At 39.3% G+C, this 20,260-nt stretch overlaps 1 protein-coding gene across 4 annotated transcripts in view; it reads right to left on the reverse strand.

Annotated features, from left to right (window-relative positions):
* Positions 1–4,000: 4,000 nt before the first annotated feature.
* The window catches only part of akr1a1a (aldo-keto reductase family 1, member A1a (aldehyde reductase)), a 50,961-nt gene continuing 34,701 nt past the window's right edge, over positions 4,001–20,260 (reverse strand). For 3 of the 4 annotated variants that reach the window (XM_043687794.2, XM_087989512.1, XM_043687816.2), the window contains 3 exons: positions 14,049–14,121; positions 8,057–8,143; positions 4,001–4,533 (listed from right to left, as the gene is read on the reverse strand). In XM_043687794.2, the coding sequence (XP_043543729.1) occupies positions 4,468–4,533; positions 8,057–8,143; positions 14,049–14,121 (226 nt within the window). In that variant the 3' untranslated portion in view covers positions 4,001–4,467. The remainder of the gene's footprint in view (positions 4,534–8,056; positions 8,144–14,048; positions 14,122–20,260) is intronic. The other variant, XM_043687824.2, reaches the window with a different exon arrangement.

Below are 20,260 nucleotides of genomic sequence, written 5' to 3' on the forward strand. Positions count from 1 at the left end.
AAAAACTAGCGTGTCAATGTTTTTTTACCAAACATTGTTGGCTCTTCTCCTTTCCATAGATTTTTCTGCAAGTGAAGTTTTAACGTTATAATTAAAGAAATGAAAACTGTTTAAACAAAACAGGGGCGAGTAGAGAGTAGACACTATTTGTATCCTAAGAATAACTATGGGCCTGTGAGAAAGGAGTTATGTCCTCGTGAAGGCAGATTGCATGGAACTACAGTCTGAGGCTGTAGAGGAATGTCCTCGCTTACCATACCTTGTAAATAGTTACATCAATAAAGTTTGTTAAAGTTCACTCATGAGAGTGTAGACTGCACCTTTATACAGGGAGTAGGTTTGGGAGATTATATATTTTTGAATGACCCATTTGAAGCTTTCAAATCCTCCACTTTCCTCCCACAATCCAAAGATGTGCAGGTTAGGTGAATTGGCCGTGCTAAATTGCCCGTAGTGTTCAGGGATGTGTAGGTTAGGTGCAGTAGTTAGGGGTAAATGTAGAGTAATAGAATAGGGGAATGGGTCTGGGTGGGTTACTTTTTGGAGGGTCAGTGTGGACTTGTTCGGCCAAAGGGCCTGTTTCCACATTGTAGGGATTCTATGATTCTATGATTGACAAATGTTTCACACATACCAGATCAAAATTCAGATTTATGATGCTAAGGCCTGATATTAATCCTTCAGTTCATGACTTCAATCTTTTCAAAACTGTTTTCTAATGGCCAAATAATCTGAACTTTCTGCCCATGGGAATCTTCCTGGAGCAGTGTCGGAGAAATTTGCCCGATAAGTTAGAGATCACAAAGCACAGTTCGAAGTGAAATTGAAACAGTTTATTACAAGTGATATAGCTGGAAGAGAAACTGTCTAGGCTGACACAGAACTGACAGCCTGTACAGGTAGATCAGAATTTCTCTTCCCAGAGCTGAGGGTGAAGCCAGTTTTATAATAATGCTGTACAATAAGGCTAATTAGAAATGGGGAAAATACAATGCATCTGGAAATGGAGTAATCTAGTTACAATGATGCTAATTGGAAAAGAGTTATCCAATGAATGTTCTGTTCCTTCACACAATCCTGACAGTATCGATGGTTCCATTCCTCTTCGCAGGTAGGTGTTACTGTCTCCTCTGAAGTGGTGAGGTGCTTCCATTGTCTTATCCTGGGAGCAATGCCCTGGCTGGTGCCTCTGCCTGACCTGCTCTTTGTGTGGCTTTGGTATTGCTGGGTTGTGAAACTGCCCTCAGGGCTTTGGATTCCTGTGTTACCCTGACATTGTTAGTGAGCTTGAAGTGTATTTCCTTGTCTGCGTGGGCTGTTTGGTTTGGCTTGTCAGCCTGCTTGGGCATTCTGGTGTGTTTTTGGTACCGTTGGAAAGTTTTGCTTTTGTGGGGTCATCATGGGTTGACAGAGTGGTAGATCTTTTCCCAGAAGCAGTCATTTAAAATTGATGGCCAGACTTTCTTTCAGGTGTCCTATCTCTAGGCATAATTAATGTGATAAGACACCTCTCCCTGAGTAATTGTCTTGCAATCGTTTAGGTGGTGCTTATTGGAATTATTTCGGAAACAAAACATTGGGTAAGCTTGTGGACTGTACTCTTGACCAACTATCAGGATCCCATCTTGCAATGTTAAATCCAGCCCAACAAGCCGATTCTCAATCTCAACTGTGGTGTGATTGCTCCATTCAAACTCTGCGCGTGATTCCTCATGTTATAATGTTCCTTCCATTTTGTAAACATTTCAGGTGTGCATCTCATCCATCTTTTGAAAAAGTCACAGCTTTACATCCTTCTGCATCACCTCCTGTTATTTAAATGAAAATTTGATGTTGATGCTTGTGTTGATGCTTTTCTTGCCATGTTCAACTGAGGATAAGCAGACAGTCCATTTCCACTACAGTTGCTCTGAACACTGCCAATCTGAAATGCATTTGGCATCCCAGGGTTATTCCCTGTTCCTGAAGCCTTTGTGCAAAACTGGGAACCTTTAATTTGCAAATTCTATTGTTTCTATCAGAGTTCTGGAATGCAACACATTGCTAGTTGCAGATAGTGATTTGTTCTCAAAGCAATCTTGATACACTTCTGGTCTTTGAGTGGAAGGATACAATTTTCTTTTCAAATGGGCTTAGGCTATTGCCCTCAGTTACAGCAAATTTCATTGTGTAGCCTATAGGTGACAGTGACCTCCAGTGTACAATTATGACTGGGTGTTGTTTTAAATTTGTACTTTTTCAATAATAAATATGAACTGCAAGATTGCACCACTCAAGAAAGCAGGTCTGGTAGCAAAAACCAGTTGATTTTTTGTATTATTTTATGTTTTTATCCCTTTTTACTTAAAAAAGTTTAACTTCATGAGATAGCTATAAAATGTCAAAATTGCAAGAATATTAGTAATTCTAGTACAATTGCAAGAATACTAGTTTTTCTTTATTATACATTGCTTTAGGCAGCGCTGTCATAAAAAAACTGCATTTCTCATTTCTCTATTACTGCTACATTTAGAAGCATTCAGTGTTCTTGGTACATAAAAGTGCTTTTATATTTAAAAGGGGACAGCAATACTGCACATTGCTTCAATGTCTCCTGCTGTATCTACTAAACTGGGATTTCATGATTGCCAAATCACACTTTCTATAGAGGTTAAAACAAGATTAAAATTGTGCCTTTTAAAGAAGGATGAATGGGAGTAAGAAAATAAACAAGCTTGTCAGATATCACAAAGGAGATATGATGGCAATCCACAATTCTCCTACTCTGGATTATTCAAATTACAGCAGTTTTAGATAGAACTACCAAAAGTAACATTTGCAGTAATGGTAGCAAATTAGTAATACCACTTGCTGCAACCTCACTAGCAACTGACCTACGTTGTAGGAACTGCACTGACTATGCAGATTACTACAATGCTAACTTTTTATAGTAAGGGATTATTCCAGTCTTGCAGATGACATGTGTCATCCAAATTTCCTCCCTTGAGCTACCTCTCTAATGTGTCTCATGACTAGCTTCAAGGTTCCTACATGGTAGAGCTTGAAAATCCAGGAGTTGGCCATCACTGCCCCAAGCCTGATCTTTGTGTTGTGGGTTGTTGTCTCTTGTTAAGAAGAATATGAATTTTATATATGTTCATTTGTTGCTATGTGATATATTTAACCCAAATATTAATTAGTGATCATTAATGGGATTGATGACATGAAAACATTTACAAACTAAATGATGTTTGAATGGTTTGCATGCACATCAGGCTGAGAATTAAGACATGCTTGCAAGTGAAGGATGTGAGCAAAGGGGCTAATTGATCCTCCTCAATGTTAATGAGAACCTCGAAGTTTTTTAATGTAGTGAGGAGGAGGTAGAAACCCTGTCCATTATATTGCATCTTTAGGATGTACTACTAAACCTTCATTGCCTGAAATGGTCTCCAAAAAGTAAGCCTTAATTCCAGTGTATACTGCAGGTTCAGAATTTTTGATTTCATCAGAATTAATTTTATTTGGGGGGGGGGGGGGGGCAGTATGAATTTTGAATAAAAAAAGTTTAAGGACCTAATTCATCTTTTACTAAGGGAGCACTGTCTACTGCTCCAAACCAAATAACCATTTTCCAAATTCCATTCTAAGCTCTCTATGTCTAACCATTGGCGGTATATTCAAAGCCATAGTAAATTGTTCCTTTTTAAAACTATGGAAATGTATTTAGATTAGATTAGATTAGATTAGATTCCCTACAGTGTGGAAACAGGCTCTTCGGCCCAACAAGTCCACACCAACCCTCCGAAGAGTAACCCACCCAGACCCATTTCCTTACTCATGCACCTATCACTATGGGCAATTTAGCATGGCCAATTCACCTGACCTGCACCTCCACATGCTGTTTTAAAAAATGGACATATTTGATCAAGTACATTTTGTAATTATGTAAATATTTGGTGTATTTAACATTAAATGCATTGTAAAATAGCATATTGAAGAAAAACAAATCACTTTTACATTTAGCTGCAAACAATTTATTTAATGTTTGATATGCTGAAGACAGTCAGTAAAAATGGTTAAATGTTTACATTGTTGCATGCATACAGAAATTCTACAGAATTATATTCTTGTTGGACGTTCTGGATCTTATGTGTTGTTCTTCTATGCTCACTTCAAATTTGCACTCAGTATTACTGATGAATATGCCATGTTCATTTATTAATTTGCTTAGAAATAACCAATATTTTGTTTGATTTTCAGTTTTTAAAGTAAAATTTGTCACCTCTACTTGCCTTAGCCAATCAGGTTCAGTAGAAATCAGTGAAGTTTTAATTATTTAAATGTTTATATCCATGACATTAAAATTATTTCTCTATTTCTTTTTAATTGTTCCACCAATTTTAAGAAGACTTAATTTCGAAGCTGATTCAAAAGGAAAATTTCCAGTATATGTTGTGGATATTTTTGGAATCTGTCGATTGATCTTCAGTAAGGCTCATTAAAAGGGAAATATGGATGACTTGAATCTCTCCAAACTCTCATACCACCTCTCTACAAAAGTAAAGAAAGGACAATTAGAACCTGTAGTATTTCTGACAAGTCTCACAATGAGTCAGTGGCACTTAGATGTGTGTATATTTCTGCACAGAGGCAGTTATCTAAACTGGTCTTTCAGCAGCGGAGATGCTAATTTTCTCTTCTCTCAACAAGTAGTTGTAATCTTAAATCCTGATTATAACTAATGTATTCTCATTGCTTCCAAATTTTATTCTTAAAGAGTTCCAAGCAAGATAAGTTTTTTAAAAATTATAACATTTTCCTTCTGAACCAGGAAGAGCTTATGTTAATACATTTCAGGCTACCCCTCATGTGGCCTCATGCCACCTGAAATCCCATATCCAAACAAATGCCATTCATTTTGGCGTCTTTGAGTGGTGTACACACAGAGTCATACGGCATGGAAACACACTCTTTGGTCCAACTTGTCCATGCCAACCAGATATCCCAATCTGACCGAGTCACATTTGCTAGCATTTGATCCAAATCCCTCTCAACCCTTGCTATTGATGTACCCATTCAGATATCTTTTAAATGTTTTAATTGTACCAGCCTCCACCATTTTGTCTGATAGCTTGTTCCATAAACACATCACCCTCTGTATGAAAACATTACTGCTCAAGTCCCTTTTAAATCTTTCCCTCTCACCTTAAACCTATGCTCTCTAGTTTTGGACTCCTCCATCCTGGGAAAAAGACCTTGGCTCTTCACCCTATCCATGCCCCTGATGATTTTATATGCCTCTTTAAGGTCACCCTTTAGACTCTGATGTTCCAGGGAAAAAAAACCCTAGTCTATTCAGCCTTTCCCTGTAACTCAAACCCTTCAGTTACAGCAACATCTTTAAGGAGATTCCCCAAGGTTAAAATGTCTGGCAATTTGCGTGTTTAAAGCCATCTGTTACAAAGCAAGTTGCTTACTTTGTTCTTTATATCTGTGTATCCAGTTCAAGACATAACTATGAAGTCTATTTTTTCTAAAGTTAAAAATCACACAACACCAGGTTATAGTCCAACAGGTTTATTTGGAAGCACCAGCTTTCGAGGCACTGCCTCTTCATCTGGTGGTTGTGGAACAGGACCACAAGAGACAGAATTTATGCAAAAGGATTAGTGTCACGGAGCTGTAATGACATATTAAACAAATTTTATATTAAGTCTTTCATCTTTTAGAATGGGAATATGCTAGTTTTGGTTCTTTAATATGTAAATCCTAGAACTCCTTTTAAGTTATATTCTGAAGATAGCTTCAGCTTTTCTAATAGGTGCCATCTTGGCTCAGACAATGCATTAAATGTGTGAGGTTAAAGACTGCCTGTGTCCCAGTGTTGAGACAGACTGGTTCTACTTCTAATGTAGGACTTACAGAATCATACATGGATTTATGCAGTTTTTGAGCAAAAAAAAGTAATTCTGCAAATGCAAATTCACCCCATAAACGTTTATGTGTGCGCATGTAGGAGAGAAAGAGAGTGTGTGTGTGCGCATGTGAATGTGTGCATGTGGGTGTGAGTGCATATGAAACGTGTGTGTGTGTAAGCTTGGTCAAGTATGTGAGTGTGATGGGATATAAGCTGTGAGAGGGTGCGTGTGTGGTGTGAGTGCAGGGGTTGCATGTGTGTGCATATGAGAGAGAGTCTGAGAGTATGTAGGAGTGTGTGTGTATTGTAGTCGGTCAGTGGGTCAACTGTAGTGCAACATGAACCCAAGGTCCCGGTTGAGGCCGTCCCCATGGGTACCGCACTTAGCTATCAGCCTCTGCTTGGCCACTTTGCATTGTTGCTTGTCCCAAAGTCTGTCTTGGAGGATGGTCACTCGAAGGTCTGAGGCCAAATGTCCCTGACCACTGAAGTGTTCCCCGACCGGGAGGAAACACTCCTGCCTGGTGATTGTTACGTGGTGTCCATTCATCTGTTGTCATAGCGTTTGCTCGGTCTCGTTAATGTACCATGCCTCAAGGCATCCTTGCCTGCAGCATATGAGATAGAAAACATTGGTCGAGTCACATGAGTACCTGCTGCATACATGGTGGGAGATTTCCCCACATGTAATGGTAGCATCCATGTCGACACTGACACGTTTTGCAGCGGCTGCCGTGACAGGGTTGTATGGCATTGTGGTCGATGTTGTCCTGAAGGCTAGGCAGTTTGCTGCGAACAATGGTCTGGTTGAGGTTTGGTGATTGCTTATAGGTGAGAAGTGGAGGTGCTCACCCTCATTGATAACGTGTTGCAGGCTGCAAAGAACATGGCGTAGTTTTTCAGCTCTCGGGAAGTACTGGACAATGAAGGGTACCCTATCAGTTGCAGCTCGCGTCTGTCTCCTGAGAAGCTCATTACGGTTTCTCGCTGTGGCATGTCAGAACTGGTGGTCAATGAGTTGAGCATTGTACCCTGTTCTTTTGAGAGCATCCTTGAGCACTTCGAAGTGTCCGTCATGTTCCTCCTCATCTGAACAGATCTTGTGTATGCGTATGGCTTGTCTGTAGGGGTTGGCTGTTTTAATATGTTTCATGTGGAAGTTAGAGAAGTGTAGCATTGTGAGGTTATCCGTGGGTTTGCAGTAGAGTGAGGTGCTGTGGTGTCCATCTTTGATGGAGACGCATGTATCCAAAAATGAGATAAATACTAAAGAGTCATCTATGGTAAATCTGATGGTAGGATGAAACTCATTAATATCACTGTGTAGTTGTTTCAGAGATTCCTCGCCATGGGCCCAGAGGAAGAAAATGTTGTAAATATATTTTGTGTATGGTGCTGGTTGCAGGACCTGTGCAGAAAAGAAGTCTTGTTCAAACTTGTGCGTGAAAATGTTGGCATATTGAGGTGCAAATTTGATTCCCATGGCTGTTCTGGATGTCTGGATGAAGAACTGATTCTCAAAGGTGAAAGTGTTGTGGTCGAGGATGAAGTGGATAAGTTGTAGAACGGTGCTCTGAGATTGGCAGTTGTTGGTGTTGAGTACTGAGGCTGTTGCCCTGATGCCGTCATCATGGGGGATGCTGATGTAGAGTACTGAAACGTCCATTGTAACAAGGAATGTTCCTGGTTTGACTCGTCCATGGGTGCTGAGTTTCCGAAAGAAATCTGTAGTGTCGTGACAGAAGTCTGACTCAATATTGAGACACAGACTTTAACCTCACATGTTTAACGCATTGTCTGAGCTGAGGTGGCACCTATTGTTAGAAAAGTTGAAGCTATCTTAAGAATATAACTTAAAAGGAGTTCTAGGATTTACATATTAAAGAACCAAAACTAGCATATCCCATTCGAAAAGATGAAAGACTTAAGCTAAAATTTGTTTAATATATCATTACAGCTCCATGACACTAACTCTTTTGCTATAAATTCTGTCTCTTGTGGTCCTGTTCCACAACCACCTGATGAAGAGGCAGTGCCTCGAAAGCTAGTACTTCCAAATAAACCTGTTGGATTATAACCTGGTGTTGTGTGATTTTTAACTTTGCCCAGTCTAACACCAGCACACCCAAACCATGACTATTTTTTCTAAAGACTTACTTCTATTGTTGGCACTATTACTCTTCCATTGCAATCAAATGATTCAATTTGTTTCATATCTTCCTTCGATAACATGAAATTGAAGACCTGTTTTATAAAATATATATTATGTTCCTATTATATAAAATCTTGAGTTCAATATTTTATACTGTGAATACATCTACACAGATACATACAAAACTTTAAAGGATGCTTTTAATTTACTTATGTAGGAAGCTCTTTAAGAGGAAGGAATAGAAAATACTAAAAATGTTAATCAAATGATTTCTGATGGCTACAGTGTCTGCTTTGCAAAATAGATCTGCACAGTCTGGCACACCATGGCTTCCAAGTTATGTGTTGCCTGAATTCAACATATTTATATTCTTGTTGGATCAAAACCCTATCACTTTCTATCAGTATTGTGGAATACCTTCACTGCATCATTGCAAGAAGGCGGCTCATCACCAATACCTCATGTGCAACTAAAAACGAGCAACTAAATGCTCATCTTGCAAATGATGCCACATCCCAAGAATGATTTTTTTTAAATTAAAGTACTTATGTCGATTTTCACATTTTATAATTTTGATTATAAGTTTCCACTTCTGGTTCAGATGTCTTATCCTAATTCTTCAACATATTTACAACAATTAGCATCTTAATGTGACTCACAATCTCAGTAATGCAAGGATACAGTGTTTAACCTGACTCATAACCTTGACATTGGAATGCAGCTTTGACTTCACTCAATATATGCTGTTTTACATTATGTTGCCTGGACTAAGCCTCAAATGAGAACCTATGCTTTTGCACGTGCTAAAGGTCTAATATGCGTTATTGTTTATGATCTTGAATTTGAGTTTTTTGACATTTTCATTCTGTGACTTTCTTTTCAAAGGTCAGAAATTCATTTTAAATATTAAGTTCAGATCATTTCTAAGAAGGTATGTGACTTACAGTGAATGACTTAATAAGCTAACTAGGGACTACAGTGCTGAAACTGTGAGTTTATGATTTACAGAAGGAGAGGCTCAGGACCTCAAGTGGTTTCAGTTGTGAAGAAAAGATAAGATAGGCAGTTTTGTTTTGGTATTTCCAGATCATCAAAACTGGAAAGAGGTCTGTAGTTGTTTAAGCAGTCAAAATAGATAGGCCTGGTAAAAGTTCTGAGTTCTTTTTTAGAGTTCAGTAAAGAAGGTAAGTGAGTTAGCCTGTCTGTGTGTCTTGGTAGTGATGGAGAGTATTTCTTCTCATGAATATGCAAAAAATCACCAAAAGGAAATGCTCATGACCTCCTCAATTGAGTAAGACTTTTAAAGTGAAGGTAGGATGAAACTTCTTTGAGCTGAGTGTTCCATAAAGTCTATTACAGGGAAAAACAGTTAAATATTTTATTTGCTGTTTATGACATCTTCAAAATTTTTGTCCATAAATACCTTTTTTTTATTCTTTTGTGTAATAAGCTTGTGTTTTTTGGTTAAAAGTACTTTGGCAGATTTGTGTGGATATATTCAGTGAATGACCACCATAGAAAGCAAATCGCAAAAATAATAGCTTATGTTGTGTCGAGGTCAGGTTTCATTCTGGAATCTGATTTGTCCAATATTACCATCAGCTGGGATCATAACACATTCCTCTCTGAGGAATCCCACTACCTGAATACTGAGCTTCCTGAATCAAAATGTAATGTAATCAATTTAACTATACAAACTATCTATTCCACTCAACTGCTCTTTTTGCAGAAGTATACATCCAGGGCTCCGTAGAGTATCCTCATTGGGTTTAATAATTTTGTAAATCTGCCAGTCAATCTGAAAAAGGATTATTTGTTCCTGGTGGCCCTTAGTAAATGTAATGTTTTTGTAAACATCCACAAGCAGTTGAATAATTGAGTTAACATGCATTTCTTTTAATTGCATACTGCATCCTTGCATTGCAACGATCCTAAGCAAAGTAATAAATGGCACTAGAGTCAAAAAGTGTGGTGCTGGTAAAGCACAGCTGGTCAGTCAGCATCTGAGGAGCAGGACAGTTGACAGCATAAGCTCTTCATCAGGAAGCTTAAACAGCCCAGCAGTAAAATTGGACCCTTGGTCCAACTGAATCTCTCTGGGTAGCCCATACTGTGTGAAGAAAGCTATGAACTCCTCTACTACCCTTTTTGCCTTGATACTCCGTAATGGAATTGCCTCTAGACATCTGGTGGACACATCCATTATGGTTAACAAGTACTGGTTCCCACTTTTAGCTCTTGGGAGGGGACTCACACAATCATAACCCGCGTGAAAGGTTCTTCAAATATGGGAATGGGCAAGAAAGGTGCTGGTTTTATTACCGCCTGTGGCTTACCTACCATTTGGCATGTATGACACATACGGCAAAAGGTAACCACATCCTTGTGCATTCCAGGCCAATAAAAATGTTTTTGTACCTTAGCCTGAGTCTTTTGTACTCCCAGATGACCTCCTACAGGTAGTTCATGTGCAACCTGTAACACCTTTTGTTTATGTGCTACTGGCAACATAATCTGTGTACTTGGGCCCATTTCTCCTCTGCACTAACCTGCCGTGATCTTTATTTCTGCCTTAGGACTCTATCTTTCAGATAATAACCCTCCAGAATATTCCCTGCCTCCTTTTCAGAGTACGAAACCACAGAAATATCTTTTATCATTTTGTCTTGCAGTTGCAAGTCCTTAACCTTTCAGGACTAAACACTTCTGTCTGACCCTCTGCCTGTTCAGGTTTTTCTTGCACCATTACATCACACAGGGTATCCGCTGACTGAACCTCAACTCTTCATTTTTCTGTTTAGTTTTTGCTTCGTGCTGTGACTTATGACAGTGAGATCTGGTTTACACACAATCTGGGAAAATACCAGGATATTTCTGTTTTAACTCATCAGTTTCTTGATTCTCCTTATGTTTCTCCACAACATGGGGTGTCACTCCCACCTTGGATCCTGCCAAATCATTCTCAAGAACGAACTGAATTCCTGCGACTGACACTCTGTCAATCACTCCCATTGCAACTTCCCCAGTCTTGAGTTGGCACTCCAACTTGATCTTATATAGGGGAATGCTAAATATCTGTCCATCTATCCCACATATTATCACCTCTTGGGTAACAGATCAGAAAGAGTGCATATTCACTCATCTCATACTATCAGCGACTGGTTAGATCCTGTATTTCTCAAAATGATAACTTCTTGTCCTTTTCCCCCTGTTCTTTCTGAGTAAACTTTAACCACAGAGGTAAATTCTTTGTAGAGATCAGGTACTAACTCCACACCCAGCCCCTGTCTCGGCTGTGCACTCTCCTGCAGCTCCTTGGCTCTTCTTGGGGTCTCCTTTACTACCTTCACTAATGTCACTGGCTTAGCTTCTTTTACCACATCTTTTCCCACAATGCCTTTCTTTACGTGTGACTTTACGTGTCCCACTTTACCACAGTGAAAACACCTGAGGCCTTTCACCTTCTTTCCACCCTCTTGGGCTTCTTTCTTACCCTGTGGTAAATTCTTTCCAGTGCTCTCTACTCTTGGTTACGTAGCGTAGGATCTCCTCTTCTCCCAACTTCTATTCCTCACAGGATGAAATTCTGGCCAGAAGCTTGTGTTATGCACCAACATGTACTCATCTGCTAATTCTGCTGCCCTTCTCACTTCCTGAACTTTGTTACTCCACGTGAATTCTTACCATCTCTGGAAGTGAGCTTTTAAACTCCTCCAGCAGAATAATCTCTCTTCGAGCCTCAAAGATCTTCTTTATTTTCAAAGCATGCACCCATCCATCAAAATGATTATGTTCAATTCTTTCGAACTCAACATAAGTCTGACCCAGTTCCTCCTTTGTGTTTCTGAACCACTGTCTATATGCTTCTGGTCCCAAATCATAAGCACTTAAAACAGCCTGATTAACTTCTTCATAATCTCTTGACCCCTCATCTGACAGCGCAGCAAATACCTCACTAGCTCTGCCTACCAGTTTAGTCTGAATAGCATTACCCATAAATCCTTGGACCATTCCATCTACCTAGCCAATTTTTTCAAATGAAATAAAGAAGACTTCAACATCTTTCTCATCAAAATGTGGCAGAGTTTTGACATATTTATATCTATCACTACCTTTTCTTTTAATCTCTAACTTGTTAAGTTGATTTTGCTGACTAAGTTGCAACTTCTCAAGTTCAAATTTTCTCTCTTTTTGCTCAGTAAGAACTTTCTCTTTCTTTTTCCTCTATCTCTCTCTCTCTCTCTGTGCTCAGCCAGGAATCTTCTCTCTCTCTTTTACCTCTCTTGCCCTCTCTCCTCTCTCTCTTTCTCTCTTCCTTGTTAATCTTCTAACTCCATTTTCCTTAATTGTAATTGAGGTTTTTCTAACTCTACTGCACTTGTCTGTTTCTCTGATGCACCTAAGTGTTTGAGTCATTCCCTTACAATTTCAGCTTTGCTTTTGTCCTTGGTTAAACCCAAATCTAACTTATTGGCTAATTCTAAAAGTATGGCTTTTTTCTTTCCCTCTGAACTTCCTTGGCAAATTTGAGAATCATTTTCAAACCCCAGAACCTCTTTAGCAATTTTAAGAGCCATTTCTCTCACTTCAAATTTAATCAATCACAAGTCACCGAAAGTGAACAAACTACCTCACCTACGTTTTATTTAAAGATCTCGGACACTAAACTGCAAGTGTTTAAATTTGCTGGAATTTTTCGTACCTCCAAATCTATTCAAATCTGTCCAAACCAGTTCAAGTCATGGACCCGAGCCCCCAAACTGTTATGACATGGGGTAAACTCACCTGCTTAATTTAAAACCAGCAACACAGAAAAGATTTATCCCGTGCAGTAATCTGTGAGAATTCAATAGGCCCAGAACTAGTTAAAGTAAAAATTAACAACTCTATTTCTTAAAGTTTAACAGAGGATAATTAACTAACAACTACTTACCATTCCTTCCTCTAACCTATCTTTTACCTTCCCTTCTATAATACTAGTCTGATAAAACTCCCAATTAAGATTTACAAAACACCACTTCTTATCTCAAAACTAGGTAGCTTTCAGTTTTTTCTGAATCCCTGTCTTCTTTTCTTCTTCTTGGGGAATCTGCTTGACAGGTTACTGATTGATAAAGGTACCTTTTAAGAGAGCTATTTTTTGGGCGGTTGTTTTACATGCTGGTGGCTTGGTCGTTCTCCTCCAAACTGTTCAATTTTTCCCAATCTTATACCCATAAAGCATCAGATTGGGTCACTGGTTTTTAAGATTGTCAATATACTAAATTCAAACTGGATTGGGGTTTGGTTTTTTTTGGGGGTATAATTTAAACTGATTGGCCTAATTTGAATCTGTTTTGTTGTTTCCAGGCAACCAGCTTATCAAGTTGTTCGACTGAATGTTACATTTTTTCTTCAGGACACTTGGTTCTGTCAAGTAATTTTTCTGAGCTTTAACTCTCTTAAAGGTACAGTACACCCACATCTTTATAACACATATCTGTCTCCTCCATATTGACCTAAACCAGCTGCTGGTCCCAACAAACACTCAAAATTTAATATTTTCATTAGCTTCACTTTATGACATCTCCCGTTCTCATTTAGTTATTTCACTTCCTCCAGCCCTACACTTTTCACTTCTAGAATTCTTGATTCTTCTGGCCTCTTGTAAATTTCCTTTTATTCACTGTGCCACTGGGTGCTATGCCTTCAGCTGCTTAGATATCATGGGTCTTGGATTTGTTTCCAAACTCGTTCTACATTTTCATCTCTTTATAACCTGCCCCTTTGACCAAACCTTTGGTCACCATTCCTAACTTCTCCTTGTTCCATAAAGCATTACAGGGCTGTGTAAATGCAAATAGTTTCTGTTGTTACGCCAAGCATACATGTTTAACATCTTTCTGTGATTGTAATGGTCTTGCATTATTCATTCTGAAGCATGACAAATATTCTTAATTACATACTCATGTGTAAAATTGAAGTTTACAAATCTTATGCCATTGCCAAAAATATTACCTCGATATTTTCCTTAATTCTGGAGGGTGTAGCACTTTTTGGTATGCACGGTATTTTTCTTTGCACTTGCCACCTAGAGGCGAAAAAAAAAATGATCAGACTCTCGAAGAATTTTAAGTTATTAATTTGAAGACTCCTACTTTCCATGCACAGAAGAAATATGAAATTAAGCTTTGCTAGTCCCCAATGGAACCAATTTTGAGACAGCTTCAGAAAAAGCAGCTCAATTGTCGTTTTAATCTGCTAAAGTGTCAAAGTGAACAGTTACAGAGGTCGAGCGGTCTAAGTTTCTGATAGTATCTCTTTGGTTCAAGCCCAACCGCTCCACTGTCACAAAGTGTCTGAACAGGTTCATGAAAAGAAAATCCAGAAGTGACATGTACTGATGTGTTAGAGTTTGCGGGGTGATTGAGTAATGTTAAACAACATATATAAAGAATGCAGCATCAATCCATGAAGATATTTGTGCATTTGCAAGGCTAAAATGAAAAGTCATTCAGTATGTTTAGATACTTGATTCTAAAATTCTAAAATTTATTTTGACTTTTGGGTGGCTGAATGGTAACAGTCATACCAATGGTCTCCTGTAACCATCATGAATAAGTGGTCATAATTTTGAGGGTTTGGCCATTTACTTTATGGTGCCGAATAGGTATTCTAAGGCAGCTCCGTGTATTCAGGCTGGACAAAGTCAGGTTGCCCAGTCTGACGATTAGGTAAGCACAGTTTGGATTGGGAGTTCTTGGGGATGGATTACTTACTGAGCAGTAATACTGGAAAATGGCAAACTAAATCCTTTGATCCTAATTTGCACATTAAAAGCTGTCTTAAGTAAGATAGGTGGGTGTTGAGAGTGCCAACACACATTTAAAAATAGTGACAAATTGTTATTATCTGAATGAGAAAGACATAAAGCCATTATTAATATATACTGTCAACAAATATGTCAAATAAAAAATGGGTCTTTCTATATTATATTAATGAGGGTTTTCTTGTGGTCAGTCCCCACCTCTGGACCAGGAGGCCTGGGTTCAAGTTCAATCTGCTGTAGAGGTGTGCAGTAACTTCTCTGAATAGGTTGATTAGGAAAAATAGGGTCATTAAAAAAATACTGTACACTACGTAAAAGGAGTCCTCTTGTGGCTCAGTGGTAGTGTCCCTACCTTGGACCGGAGACCTGAGTTCAATCTCACCTGCTCCAGAAGTATGTAATAACATCTCTGAATGGTTGATGACAAAAATAGATTTAATAAAAATAATTAAATCTACACGACATAATGACTTAACATCATTGCCCCTCCAGAATTTCCTTTTTAAGATTTACTGGGGAAAGTTTATATGTTTAAAAAAGAATGACAATGCCCTGCAGATACTAATTAAACTTACCACAAATGACTTGTGGAAATATATTTCTAGCAACCTATGTATTGTTACAGTTGGGGTAGCCCATGGCACAAAATGGCTGCCCATTGGTATAAATATGGTGGAAATTTTTAATTGCAATAATAGGATCAACTTGCTGGTCAGCATTAAAGTGAGATCATAAGTTAGCACCATGGTAGCTTTGAGAAAAGATAAATCCAAGGTGGCAGGGTCTAATTTGAACAAAAGGAGAAAGTGAGGTCTGCAGATGCTGGAGATCAAAGTTGAAACTTTATTGCTGGAACAGCACAGCAGGTCAGGCAGCATCCAGGGAACAGGAGATTCGACGTTTCGGGCACAGGCCGTCTCTTACAGACATATGAAATTGTGGTTTGTACAGAATTGGCCTGTGCCCGAAACGTCGAATCTCCTGTTCCCTGGATGCTGCCTGACCTGCTATGCTGTTCCAGCAATAAAGTTTCAACACTAATTTGAACAAAAATCTTACAAATTAATATATCGGGAATTCTGTGCAAACCACAATTTCATATGTCTGTAAGAGACGGTCTGATAAGAGATGTCTGGGAACACAGCCTGAAGTTTGTAGCAAGAATTAAAAATAGAAGCATGATCCCACAATAACAGAGACAAGTGATAAGTTAAAAGGACGAGATTATGACTTGTAAAAACCAAGAAGTTCGGACAAGTTCATTGAACTGGGAAAGTGATTGAGTTTCAGTCTTATCAATGGAATAGATGTTGTCTTATTAGGTAAAGAGTAAGTGTAGAAATATTTAGAGTAGGGTCAGAAAATTTCATCTTAAAGGACAGCATGTGGCTAGCATGAATTATGGTGCAGTTACAGAATAAAGGGGCAGTGTTTACCTGACCTTCCAAGGTCAGGTAGGACAGAAGCTGCTCACAACCTGTTGGCTAAATAATTCTAACATTAGATATAACCAAAAACCTCTCTATGTAACCAACTTTATATTACAACTGATATTATGAATTTTATAGCAATTAGGAGAAATTTGCATCTTCTTGTATTAGGGAAGTTGAAATATAAGATGATTTACACAATTTGATAGGGATGTCAATGAATACAATGAATATCAGAATTCGAGCTGTCCTTAGAGATAAGCAAGTCTGGAAATATCTAAAAGAAGAGTATAACCATTAACTGTGGAATGTGAATTCATAGGATACATTGTAAGATCTAAAAGCCTCATGATAATGATGTGTGGTAAACATTGTGAGATCATGGGGAACCAAAGGGCTAGTCATAGGATTGTTCATCATTGATCAGGTGTTTTACAGATTTGATGTAAAGATTGATTGGGAAGGAACAATAACATCAATGTTGCATGTAATTATTGTAAGGCAAAATGTATACAAATACTGTATTCCACTGGGGAAATTAAAGTGTCATTGGCCTCTCCTATCTGAGTCATGATTAAGAGGGCACCTGGGCCTCATGTGAAAGCCTGATGTGGAGCAGTCTCTGGCCTCTCCCGCAGGTATGATAAAGAATTTGAATAAAGATCCATTGTACGGCTGAACATAGAACTCAAAACTCCTCTTTGACATCTCTCTCCAACAGTTACTATATTGTTACATGAAAACTATAAGTCATCTAAAGTTATGCCATTCTCAATGACTCTTTGGTTGGCTACAGATTAATCCAAGGAAGACACAAGACAAAATAAATTTTCTGAACAATCAAGCAGAAAAGTCAAGGTTTGTATTTTGAAAGGATGAAACTATTTGATTCTTTAGTTATTTTAATTTATTCAAATATTCTCTAAAGATGCAGCTAAGTTGGGGCAGCGCAGTGGCTCAGGGGTTAGCACTGCTCCCTCACAGCACCAGGGACCTGGGTTCCAGTCCACTTTTGGGCAACTGTGTGGAATTTTCACATTCTCCCTCTGTCTGTGTGGGTTTCCTCAGATAGTCCGAAGATGTGCAGTTTAGGTGAATTGGCCATGCTAAATTGCCTATAGTGTCCAGGGATGTGTAGGCGAGGTGGATTAGCCATGGGGAATGTGGAATTGTAGGATGGGGTATTTTGGATAGGTACATGGATGGGAAGGGATTGGAACAAGGATTGGAATTAGCTGATTGGGCACCATGGTCAGCATGGACCAGTTTGGGCTGAAAGGCCTGTTTCCATGCTGTATTACTCTGTGACCAAAATTCTGCTTTGGCAGCCAGGGTCGTGGCAAAATCACCAGGCTAATGTGAAATGTCAACTATTCACCAACTAACTAGGATAGTTAACTAATTAGATTACTCACTTTAGAATATGTATGATTATGCAAACTTGATGTTTGGATGGTCTTGACAGACTAATTTCCCAGCATTATTCCACAGTAACTTTTTTAAAGTAAATAGATAACACAAGCATTATAGAATAGTAATTAGAAAATCAAGACTAGACTCAAGCATACAAAGGTCTATTACTGCACAAATTCATACTTGTTACTAAGTAAATCATGGCTGTAAAATATCCAAGATACCTAAGAAATTCCTAGCTCCCCTGAGACATTTCAGAACCGGAGCTAGAATAACTGATCTTTAAGAGGATTTCAGCCTGTGCAGTACATATTATTTGTGGTTAATTATTTATTAATTTCTGAAAGCTTGCCACAATTCCTGGGCACAGGAAGTTTAAGTTCACAATGTAAACTGAATTGACTTTAAAGGGAAGACAGTGCCTAGAGCTACTAGTGCTAGCTTACTAATCCAGACACCCAGGTGATATTTTGTGGACCTGGGTTCAAATCCTGCCATGGCTGATGGTTGAATTTGAAGTCAATAATAATCTGGAAATAAGAGTCTAATAATGCCAAAAAACCATTGCCAATTGTCAGGAAGAACTCATCTCATTCTCTAATGTCCTTTAGGGAAGGAACTCTGCCATCCTTACCTTATCTGGCCAACATGTGACTCCTGGCTCACAGCAGTGTGGTTGACTCTTAACTGGCCTCTGGACAATTAGGGATTGGCAATGAATGCTGGTCCATCCAGTGACGCCCCCATGTCCCATGAATGAATAAAAACAAAAGAACTGACTGGAAAATGTGGCCATAATTCAACTCACTGCTTTGTGTTTTGCTTAATAACAATTACAGTGAAGATAACCACATCACTTAAAATACAAATATTTTAAATAACCATTTGCATAATCTTTCATTGTTGGCTAGATCGACATTCATTTCCAATCCCAAATTGTCCTTGACAAGGTGGCGGTGAGTTGTCTTCTTGAATTGTTTCAGTCCTTGGAGTGTAGTGACAAGAAAATAAGAAATAGGAACAGGAGTAGGCCAACCAGCCCCTCAAGCCTGATCCACTGTTCAATAGGATCATGGCTGATCTGACATTCCTCATATCACCTTCCTGCAGTATCCCCAATACCCTTGATTTCCCTACTGATCAAGAATCTACATATCTCAGCCTTAAATATACACAAGGTCTCGACCCCCATAGCTTTCTGTGGCAAGGAGTTCCAAAGACACTCAAGCCTCTGGGAGAAGAAATTCCTCCACACCTGCACCCATTATTCTGAGACTATGCCCTCTGGTCCAAGACTCTCCCATGAACAGAAATATTCTTACAGTATTTACCCAGTCAAGCCCCTTAAGATTCCTATATATTTTGTATATGATATCCACAGTCCCGTTAGGGAGGGAGTTCAGGATTTTGACCAGCTGACATCTCAGAGGGTTCTTGCAGATGGTGGTTTTCCATTTATCTATTGCTCTTGGCCTTCTAGTGGTAGAGATCACATGGCTGAAAGGTACTGTCTAGGTAGCTCTGGTGACTTGTTGCAGTGTATCTTGCAGATGGTACTACATCTACATGATAATGCCATTTGCTACCACTGTGCCACTGTGTTGATGGTGGAGGGAGTGAATGTTGCAGGTGTTAGATGTCGTGCCAATCAAATTGTCTGTTTTGTATGGAACTTCATGAATGTTGTTGGAGCTGGACACATCCAGGCAAACAGAGTTTTTAAAATCAATTTCTGGATCCTATTGTGCTTAGTAGTCATTGGACAGGCTTTGAGGAGTCAGAAGGTGAGTTATTCACTGTGGAATTCCCAACATCTGACCTACTGTTGTTCCCACCTGGGCGAAAGTGAGGACTGCAGATGCTGGAGAACAGAGTCAAGATTAGAGTGGTGCTGGAAAAGCACAGCAGGGCATGCAGCATCTGTGGAGCAGGAAAATTGATGTTTCGGGCAGGAGCCCATCATCAGGAATGAGTCTGTGAGCCTCCGGAGTGGAGAGATAAATGGGAGGGGGCGCAGTGGGGTTGGGGAGAAGGTAGCTAAGAGTGCAATAGGTGGATGGAGGTGGGGATAAAGGTGATAGGTCAGAGAGGAGGGTGGAGCAGATAGGTGGGAAGGAAGATTGGCAGGTAAGACCGGTCATGAGGATGGTGCTGAGCTGGAAGGTTGAATCTGGGGTAAGGTGGGAGGAGGGGAAATGAGGAAACTGGTGAAGTCCACATTGATGCCCTGGGGCTCAAGTGTTCTGAGGCGGAAGGTGAGGCATTCTTCCTACAGGCACTGGGTGGTGAGGGAGTGGCGATGGAGGAGGCCCAGAACCTGCATGTACTTGGCAGAGTGGGAGGGGGAGTTGAAATATTCAGTCACAGGGCAGTGGGGTTGATTGGTGCGGGTGTCCCAGAGATGTTATTTGGCTGGTCTAGTTCAGTTTTTCTCAAGGTGAGCCAGAATTACAATAATTTCTGGATATTTTGCATTAAGTGCAATGCCCGCACAAATGCAATGCAGGGTCACAGCAAGATTCCCAGAGTACACAGATGTGGCGGAAATAAATTTAGTG

Source organism: Chiloscyllium plagiosum, unplaced genomic scaffold (assembly GCF_037043375.1).
Source record: "Chiloscyllium plagiosum isolate Xiang-an unplaced genomic scaffold, Cpla_swu_hap1 HiC_scaffold_1, whole genome shotgun sequence".
Taxonomy (NCBI): domain Eukaryota; kingdom Metazoa; phylum Chordata; class Chondrichthyes; order Orectolobiformes; family Hemiscylliidae; genus Chiloscyllium; species Chiloscyllium plagiosum.